A 9,939-nucleotide genomic window follows, 5' to 3' on the forward strand; every position below is an offset into this window, starting at 1 on the left:
CCTCTTTGCCAGTCTAGATGGGAGGCTTACCTCATCGGCCGCTGTCTCCTGACGGGCCTGGGAAGAGGGAGGGCATGGTAATGGGCAGGAAGCAGAGGGTACGAAGCACTGCTTCCAACACTCCTACCCAAGAACTGCCAGGAGCGGGTGCCCTACACAGTGCCAGTTACTGTCTGTCTCGCCCCCAGTCATCCTTCCTTCCCAGAGCTGGCTCCTATACATCCTAAGCTCTGTCCAGGAGTGGGGGCAGGTGGAAAGAATGTGGGAGTAGAGTGGCTTAGTCAAGGGGTTTACAGAGGGCGCGGAGAGCAGACCGAGGACACCGTGAACTCCTCCCCCTATACCCACTGTCTCTACCTTGGTTCCCCTTTCTGCCTTCTGGCTGATGCTTCCTGTCAGCTGGGCATCCACCTGGGCAGAGAGAGCAAACAGGAACTGTTGAAGAGGGGGCAGCGCAGGGGCCCATGCTGGAAAGGGGCACCCAGGTAGGGGCATGGGCCCCAGGTACCCCCTCAGCGGGCACGTCCCAAGGCATCAAGAGCCTGCTCAGGCCCCTGGCACTCCCACAGGCCCCCCCCTCCTTTTCCCCCCACCCACGTGATGTCGGAGAAAACAAGACCATGAATCAATGGGATCCTGTGTTCCTGCAGCCAAAGGCTGGGCACGATGCCCAGCGGGCAGGGAGGCTGCCCAGCCTGGGGGTGGGGCTAAGGGAGGAACTGGGCTTCCCTGCCACCCTAAAGAACCTGAGAGTGGTAGGGCAGCTGGCCATGGTGCTGGGGTGTAGAACCAGCCTGGCAGTGGCTGGGGCTGGGCCCAGGACAGCGAGCAAGCCCCGAGGGAAGCAGTATGGCCGGGCCTCTGATCCCGGGTACCCCTGTCCTGGAGAAACTGCCCCTGGGTGCAAGCCTGGTCCTGACCTCACCAGAAGGGTCTGGGGTGGCATCAGTGAGGGGTTGGGTAGTGGCAGAGCTAGATGGATACATCCCTCAGTGCCAAAAGGCAGGTAGGCACAAGTTCACGCAGTGGGCTCTCTGCTTCCTTGAATCCTATAGGGGTAGTTCATAGATAGGCGGGACTTCCGGTGCCCTCCCTACCCTGGGAACAACTGAACCCAGTGCTGGACCTCAGTCGGGTCAGGGGAGGAGAGTCCCACTTGTACCTACCTGTGGTAGGTGCCACAGGTACCTGTCCACCTACCTTGCTGTTTTGAGGCTCCTCCAGGCAGAAGCAGCGAGTGTAGACCTTGCCTTCGGTCTGTGGATTGATCTCAATGAGCTCATTGCTCTGGGTATCCCGGCGGGCCTTGGAGGTCTCTGGGGGACACTGTCCAGCACAGGGGAAGGGCTGGGGTCAGTACAGAAGTCAGATTGCCCCTCACCCTCTCATCCCAAGATTTCAACGCATCCCCTCCCTGGTTCCCCATCTGTAGCACACTAGCCCCTGGGAAGTGCCCCAAACCCTCCCAGCTGGGCTGGCGCTGGGCCACTCACCCCTCCGGGTAAAATCTCACAGCATCCCTCCTCCAGCACAAGCTCTGGGTCGCAGTAGATGTGTGCCTGCTGAAGGTCAAACTGCAGGGGACACACAAGTCAGTTTCACTTCATTTTACCAAATAGCTCAGTGTCCTGGCTGCCAGGGAGGCACAGAGATGGCTCCACCCCAGGATTAGCCCTCAGAGACCTTCCGGTCTCACCTGGGGAGACCATCAAGAATATGGCGGTCACCAAAAGCAAAACGGAACCGCACACGCAGGAAAGAGGGAGAGGAAGGAGGAAAGTTCACTTTGGCCCAGAGGAACAAGGCGGAGGAGGTTCCATTTAAGCTGGGCCTTGAAGGACCAGTAGATATTCCGCAGATGGGTCTGCACGGAAAAGCATTCCAGGGGGAGGTGACAGCAAAGACAAAGATGTGGGGGTGGGGAAGTAATAGGTGAGATGTCCAGCTAGGAAGGAACTGACCAGAGCAAACAGTACGGAGAGATGTAAAGGAAGATAATACCATAGACATTTCTAGGGACCAGATCACGAAGGGCCTTGCATGCGAGGTTAATATGTTGAGGCTGCATCTGGAGGGCAGTGGGGAACCACGAGAGGATTCTGAGCAAGGGAAGGACCTGGTCAGATGCAGATCCCCGGGAGCTCACTCAGGCTCCCAGAAGGCGGGAGCAGAGGCCAGAGCCCGACCTCGCACTCACCGAAACGGGTTTCCCCTGCTCGGCATCCAAGCCCAGAAAGACATGGCCCACAGGCCGCATGGGTCGCCGGGGCCCCAGAGGCCGAGAGGAGGCTGACGTGCAGTCCACATGCACGGAGGCCACGCGTCCAGCCACACTCAGCACCAGCTTGTGCCAGCGCAGGTCAAAGAGCTGGGGCACCGGGAAGATGCAGGACACAAAGTCACCATCTTGGCCGCGGGCCCGGAGCTCCAGGCTCCGCTCTTGGCTGTTGACTTCCAGGGAAATCTGTGCGGAATTGAACAAGGAAAGGACAGAGAATCAGAGCCCCAGAGCCCCCAGTATGGCAAAGTTCGGGGCCCTCGAGGTCATTTCACAGGAGGGGAAACTGAAGCCCAGAGAGAGAAGGAAGCTGGTGGGGGTCACAGAGCAGTTCGCCCTGAAAGAAAGGCATAGGTGTCGCTGGGGCAGGGCTAGCCTGGAGGGTGGGCGCCGGGATGGAGCAGAGAGGCCCCAGAATTCACAAGCTGGGTCAGAGGCTGGGCCGGACTGGCATGCTAGATGCCCCAAGATCCATGGGGGGGGGCGGGGCGGGGGGTCCGGCTCACCTGTGGGTACCCGTCTCCATCGGTCACTTGAAACAAATACCACGTGTTCTGGCGGGTGTGTTTCTTCAGCAATAGTGTCAGCACCAGGGCAAACTCATCAGGGAGGCCCCGAGGGAATACTCGTCTGGGGGTAGAGCAGGGAGGGGACCCTGAGGCTCAGGTGAGAGGCCAGCTGCTGCCCACCCTGGGCCCTCAGGACCGCTGAACCTGCGTGGGACACGCACCGGCCCCCTCCTCCAAGCCGACACAGCCATGGGCATGTCACTCTACCGACAGCTATTGGGTGCCTACTATGTGCCAGGTGGGTCTGGCTGCCGGGGATAACAGTGGTGAAAACACAGAGAAGGTGCCTGCCCTCGCGGAGCCTTCAAGTCTGATGACGGGGTGGGGAGAGGTAGGGCCCTAAACACAGACTCCCCAGGATGGCCATGTCACCATTTCATTACAGTTGTACTTAAGTTCTCCCAAAGAATCCAGGATGCCCTGGAATCCAGAATAACCGGGGCTGGCCTAGGAGAAGAGGTTTTGGAGAAAGCTAAAAAGCATGCAGCCCGACGAGAGCAGGAAGAAAGAAAGAGGGCCATTTTGGAAGATAAGGCTGGAGAGGGAAGGAGGGGCCAGACCTCCCTGAGACTTGTAGGAATTTGAACTTCACATGTGGGCACATGTAGGTGTGTGTGGGCACACACACACACACACACACACACACACACACAGCTCTTGCCAGGTTCCCACACACATCCTGGAGTCCTCACAGTGCCCTTAGGGTACAGACCTGTCCCCCGACTGCTAGCCAGAAAGAGGGGAGGGACAGAGGAGAGGGTGGGCCTGCCAGGCATCTCCTCTGTGCCTATCCTGTAAGCCCCCAGGGGGTGGAGACCAGGTCGACCCCTGGCAAAGGGTGGGATAAAATGACCCACAGGGGCCTCTGGGTTCAGGCCCCCACGTCCAGAGTTGCTGGGGAGCATTGATTCCCAGTGGTCACACTGGGGCCTTTACCGCATGGGCTGGGTGAGGGGGGCTGCCCCCAGTCGCAGGATGAGGGGCCCCTTGGGGTTGCGGATCTTCTTGATGGCAGATGTTTTCATGAGGTTGAGTCGGCGGATGAGATTAAAGCCTTTGGGGGGAGACACCAGATGAAGAGCTCAGCTGGGCAGCTGAGGAAGGGGTAACAGCCTCTCCAGGAAGACGTAGAGGAGGGACGGCTGAACGAGATGGGCACTCACCAGTCACGTTGGTGGATACATGGCTTCTGTGTTCTAACCTGAGTCCTTCCTGGTGTGAAGGTGGGCATTGCTCACCTGGAAGAGAGTTGGCAGTGGGGCACTCAGTAAGCTCTGGCTGAGGTGGCTGTACAGCCAGGCCCTTGGGAAAGCCGGAGAGAAGCAAGTTTTTATTCCCCATTCTGGACCTTTAACCAGGCCCTGCCTTGGGGCTGTTTTTACCTCTTGCCTTCTGACCCTGGCTATCCCGGGAGCCAGGAGGACCCCCAGTATACAGATGGGAAGACCGAGGCCCAGAGATTGAGGCTGCGCTCAGGGCCACTGATTTCACAGCAGAGCAGGACGAGAACTCCCGGAACCCGAACCCCCGAGATTTCAGGAGGCAGGTCAGCAAGAGAGAGAGCAAAAGAAACTCGGGGCAGCCCTAGAACTCAGACGGAATGGGGGCTGGATATATACATGTGCTCCCTCCTCGATATACCCTAGTCGGTGTGCGCGGGGAGGGGGGGTGCAGAGAAACACTTCGGGGGTAAAGAAAGCTCACATTATGCATGCCTGTGTTATATACAAGTACATTTGCATGTCTGCACACGTGTGACTTGGGGATACCCGTGCCACCAGAGATGCCACGTGCAGCTGGTACACGTGTTCTCAGCAACGGCTGGGGTTCGCTTCCTACATCTAAAGCAGAAAGGCAGGCCAGACAGAAGACCTGAGTCAACAGAATGACTTTTCACCTAGATAATAACTACCTTATGAAACAGTAAGAAGAGACTGAGGGCCTCAAGAGACCACAAGCTAAAGGGAACCACTAGGACCTTGGGGGTCCAGACGGGGTATGGTAAGTGGGTAGAGGCTCCTAGAGAAGGAGGTAGCTTAATTAGGGTCTTCAGAACCCTGAAGGGACAGATGGGCAACGATGGGGCTGCCTCTTCTCCAGGCTGACTGAGCAAAATGTTAAGAAAGGTGCTATAACAGGAGTTAGAGGCGAGACTCCAAAAGGCCTTCCCATCAGTGCAGTTGCGGTAGCTGGGACAGGATAATGAGGACAACTCCTAGAAGCTGGGCACTGGACTCCCTGGCTGCCTAACTGGAGGAAGGAATCCTGGATCTCTAGGCCCGGTGACCCCACTGGAGTCTCCCTCCCCCAGGTCTGGCCAGAAAGACTATCACTGTCTTGAGCATCGGCAGCAGCAATGGGTGACTCACCCTTGGCCATGGGCCCAGATTCCTTACAGATGTTGAAACTCTCTGCCCCATCCCCCAGGCGACCCGGTAAGGGAGAGAGCAAGGCACTCGCGCATACATGCAGAAACACACATGTACGCACACAGCCCTGCAGGCAGTCACGTGCACCCTGGGGGCACACCCCTCTCACATCTGCACCTTGGTTTTTCTGCCGCCCTCAGCTAGATGAGGGTTCTAGGAGTTCTATTTCTGCTCAGCGAGGCAGCTAAGCTACGAAGCCCAGAGGGCACCCAGCAGGGCAGGGCAAGTTGCCCGGTCAACTTCCTCTGGCTTTGGGCCCTGGAAAGCTGCACCCTCTGTCCCATCCAGCGTCTGGGCCTCGAGGCGGGCTCTTTATCCAGGATCCAGGGCCAGCCGTGTGGAGGAGGAACACGTGGGCTGGAGGATGGATTCTCCTCCATGAAAGGCACTGGAAGGGCTTGGGCCTCTCTCAAGATGCAGCTTCCTTCTGCAGGAACCTCACCGGCCCTGCCAACACTCTGTGCGCACGGTGAGTTTACGTGCCGGGAGGAGAGTTGTTCTCTCGTACACGGGGACAGAGGGATATGTACAGATGCACAGAGAGACTCTGCGATGCTCAGAGGTCCACACACATGCAGACAGAAACACACATACATACACTCTAGCTCACACTGCACAGGCTCACGGGTGCAAACACCTCAGACCACCCTGAGCCCAGCCTGGGACCCTTATAAATGCCCACGTGATCGAGGCACGGGGTCACATATGTACACAGGGCTCCTGTATCTCAAGGAGCCGGTCATAGGCCTATGGCACCCTGAGCCTCCTGTGTCATCTCACCTGTATCTGCCCCATGGCTGCAGGCGGCCCAGAGACTGAGCAGCCACAAGCCAGAAACCCAAGGTGCCCACATCCTGATCCAGAGAGGTCGGCCACAGCTGCAGCACCTGAAAACCACAGAGACTGTGAACACGGATTCCTGAGTTCACGCAGCATCATACATAGGCGAGTAGCAGCCGGCCCATGGGGCCCAGGCCCTAGTACTGGGGTGGCAGGAGGTCTGGCCAGGCATCCGTCCCTCTCAGAGGCCCGACCACAGGCCTTGGGCTAGGCTTTTCGCCAGGGTGATATTCAAAATATTTAACCACCGGTATGGCACGGACACCGACCAGCCAGAGCAGAATGCTGGCCGGAGCATTGAGACTGGGTCCAGGCGGTATCTGATGGCGCCAGTGGATAGTTGCTGCATGAAAGAGAAATCTAGAGGGTCCTAGAAGGCCAGGTGAGTTGGGATAGGGAGGGGCCTCGAGACAGAGACTATTTGCCAAGCCACTCGGAAGTATCTCGAGATCTTAACCGCCTGTGCATATACTAGCCTGGAACCTGGCTAGCTGCACCCAGCTCAGCCAGGCAGCCCTGCCAGGCACCCACAAGGTCAGAGGCCAAGTCTCCTGGCAGGTATCACAGAGTTGTGTGCCGGCCAAGGAAGCTTCCCCCCCTGGGTACAGTGGGTGGGAGAGCAGGTCGCCGGGCTCAGGACCTTGTTGCCAACCTCCCCTGCTGATGGATGCTCGTCTCTTAGTTTTATTAAACCCTGATGGATGGGCCCAGATAAATCAATGCAGGCTCAGCGAGCGGCCAGGAGAGCCATACATCATCCGGCCTCCCCTGAGACGGGCAGCTCGCGCGGGCACACCCGGAGTCATTCGTGTGTCAGCATGACACATGCCGGCACACGGGCACACACACACACACACACACACACACACACACATCTGTGCCAGTGCATGCATGCATCCAAACCTACCTGCACACCGGCATCCTCCCCGAGACACATGTTCACGGATACACCCTGACATACGCACGTGCCCATAGCCAGCCTGTGACCGTCCCTCCGGTCGGCCCTCCTGCCGGGAAGTTCTTGTGCAAGTCTGACCTCCTTTCCCCGCCCCCCCCCAGCTGTTATGGAATTCTATCACCCTTCCTGAATAGGGAGTGAGCACAGGAAGAACCCCTCACCTCAATACTTTTGGAGATAGGACCCCAGACCCCTTGTTCCTGGGGCAGAACTGTTTCTCCGCCCTACTCATCCTTCCTCCTAGTGGGGTGCACATCCCATCGCTGAACCCTGTTCCGGCCTCCTAGTCTCGCCAGTCAGTGGAAGAGCTACCAACCGCGGGAGGCATGTGGACGCATGTGGAGGCGGGAATATCAGTGTGCCTGTGTCCCCTTCCGACTCCTCCTCTCTAGCCTCCACTCCCCTGGGCCCCAGCCACGGCAGGGGCTGCGGGGACAGGAGAGAAGCTTCCTGAGGATGTGATCCCATCCCAATACGGAGGCGCAGGTTTGGGGGCAGGGAGCGAGCAAGCGAGCGCGCAGACCTGGGATGGAGTTTAGAGCTCCCCTACAGAGAAGGCGACTGAGGTCCAGAGAGGGGATGCCATTTGGCCCAGGTCACACAGCACGTTGGGGGCCGCCGAGTCCCCAGCCCCCCACCGGAGGCAGCCCACTCCACCCCCACTTACCGTGGCTGGGGATCCCCCACCTCACTGAGTAATGCAGGCAGCCCAGGGCAGCCAGCCAGGGGAAAAAGGGCCTGGGATCCTCAGGCCCGCTGCGAGGGTCCTCGGTCACTTCTGGCGGCGCGGGGCCCCGGCTTCCCAGGTCGCAAGCTCCTGGGGCTGAAGGCTGCCCCGCGAGCCAGCGCGCGCCTGTCTGCCGGGGACCGCCGGCCACTCCGGGTGGGGGAAGAGGGGCGGTTCCAGGGGGCTGGGGACTCGCCAGGGCCGCTAATGGAACACAGCTGGACCCGCCCGCCGCGCGGGAGGCGGGAGGGAGGGCCGGGAGGGGGCTCCGGCGGTGGCAGAGGCGGCCGGCGGGACGCAGAGCCCCGCTCCCTGCCTGGCCCCGCGCCCAGGCCCGCCCCGCCCGCCTCCCCGCCAGGTGAGCGAGCGAGCGAGCGGGGCGGGGACCCTGCGTGCCCGGAGCTGCCCGGCGAGGGGGGCTCCGCAGCTGGCGGGGGCTGGCGGGTGGGCGGGGAGTCCGGCCCTTTAAGGGCCCGGCTGGACGTGAAGGTCCTCCCCGGTGCCACCCCCTTCGCCTCTCCTGGCCGGGCCTTCAGAAGGCTGGGGCGGGCGGGGGGAGGGGGGGGAGGGGAGGAGTGTTGCGGGAGGGGGGGGCTGGGGGGGGTGTTGGAGACCCTCCTCCCCAGTTCCGTGGCAGCGGTGACGTGGCTGCTGCCCATGCCTCCTCGGTCAGCTTTTTCCAGCTTCTCAGCCTCACAGTCCCAGTTAGTCGGTTTCTCTCGGTTGGAACTGGGGGGAGGGCCCCTTCAGGTGTGGGAGTGGGAGTGGGCGCTTCATTAACCCCTTCTGCTCTAGCCTCGTCCCCGTCCCCGGGGAAGTGGGACCCAGCCAGCTCCCTTATTCTTCCTGACTCCGTGAGGTTAGAAGGGCTCCAGTCTCTGTCCTCGGCTCTAGCTTTGTGGCTTGGAACTTACTATTTGACTCCCTTTTTTCATCTGTATGATGAGATAATGACCTGTATACCGTTAGTCTGTGAAAGTGCTTATACAGGGTCTGGCACAAAAGAGCCCAGTATAGGGCGCCTGGCTGGCTGCGTCGCTGGAGCATGGGACTGTTGATCTTGGGGTGGTGAGTTCGAGCCCCACCTTGGGGGTAGAGTTTACTTAAAAATAATAAAAAAATAAACAAACATGCAAGAATAGCTATAACCCCCCCCCCCAAAAAAAAGAAGAGCTGTAAGAAACTAGGTTTGTCAGCTAATAAAAATGGTATCATACAAAAAAAAAAGAACTCAATAAATAATTCACTGTTATTATGACTGTGAACACCAGCCAGGGGTGGGGGTAGCGGGAGGGAAGGAGGTCGGGATTCAAGCATCTACACCAGCGATGGGACTTCTGAGCAGAAAGGAGCAGGTACAGTGTCCCTTTCTATCCAGAGGCAGGGATGATCAAACCCTCCCAAGGGTCCCCTGCCCAAGGCAGCAACCAAATTTCTGGGCACCAAGGCTGAGGAACTACCCAGAATTGGGTTCAAAAGACTCATGAGGGGGGCGCCTGGGTGGCTCAGTTGGTTATGCGGCCAACTCTTGATTTTGGCTCAAGTCGTGATCTCACGGTTTGTAAGGTCGAGCCCCCGCATCGGGCTCTCGGGCTCTGTGCTGACAGTGCAAAGCCTGCTTGGGATTCTGTCTCCCCCTCTCTCTGCCCCTCCCCAGCTTGCCCTCTCAAATAAATAAATAAATCGGTTCCCGAGTCCTAGGAATGGATATGGGGGGAGGAGGGTGCAACTGGGGTGTCCTGACCAGGGGAGACTTCCTGTAGACACAACATGGTTGAATGGTAGCCCTGTGGCCCCATCTAACCCGGGAGAGCGGGGAGCAGGCCTGGGATTTCCCGCCTTAAGAGCCAGAGGCGCTGAGTCAGCGGAAACCCCAACCGAGGCCACAAGAGGAGCCCCACTGTGGTCCCAGCCCAGGGAGCCGTCCCAGATGTGGCTACGACAGTGGTGGGGCCTGGGAAATGCTGAGCTCAGCAGGCGGGAAGTGGAGGGGTGGGGCTTTCTGGGCACTCCCCGCCTGAGGGGTGGGTAAGCTCTGGCTCTGCCTCGGGGTAGGGTGCTGTCCCAGAGGGGGGCACTTGGGAACTAACAGGCAACACAAATAGGTCAGGGTCTGTGCCAACTGAACTTCACAGAGG

At 59.2% G+C, this 9,939-nt stretch overlaps 1 protein-coding gene across 6 annotated transcripts in view; it reads right to left on the reverse strand.

Moving 5' to 3' along the window:
- Positions 1 to 8,064, reverse strand: part of COL16A1 (collagen type XVI alpha 1 chain) — a 50,141-nt gene extending 42,077 nt beyond the window's left edge. For 2 of the 6 annotated variants that reach the window (XM_045035455.1, XM_045035456.1), the window contains exons 1-10: positions 7,742 to 8,047; positions 6,057 to 6,163; positions 4,011 to 4,085; positions 3,784 to 3,901; positions 2,785 to 2,908; positions 2,198 to 2,464; positions 1,494 to 1,574; positions 1,201 to 1,326; positions 358 to 411; positions 31 to 57 (exon numbers count right to left, since the gene is read on the reverse strand). In XM_045035455.1, coding sequence (XP_044891390.1) covers positions 31 to 57; positions 358 to 411; positions 1,201 to 1,326; positions 1,494 to 1,574; positions 2,198 to 2,464; positions 2,785 to 2,908; positions 3,784 to 3,901; positions 4,011 to 4,085; positions 6,057 to 6,129 — 945 coding nt within the window. In that variant the 5' untranslated portion in view covers positions 6,130 to 6,163; positions 7,742 to 8,047. Of the gene's footprint in view, positions 1 to 30; positions 58 to 357; positions 412 to 1,200; positions 1,327 to 1,493; positions 1,575 to 2,197; positions 2,465 to 2,784; positions 2,909 to 3,783; positions 3,902 to 4,010; positions 4,086 to 6,056; positions 6,164 to 7,741 lie in introns of all 6 variants that reach the window. The other 4 variants (XM_045035457.1, XM_006934524.5, XM_045035454.1 and 1 more) reach the window with 3 other exon arrangements.
- Positions 8,065 to 9,939: the final 1,875 nt, after the last annotated feature.

Source organism: Felis catus, chromosome C1, assembly GCF_018350175.1.
Source record: "Felis catus isolate Fca126 chromosome C1, F.catus_Fca126_mat1.0, whole genome shotgun sequence".
NCBI lineage: Eukaryota > Metazoa > Chordata > Mammalia > Carnivora > Felidae > Felis > Felis catus.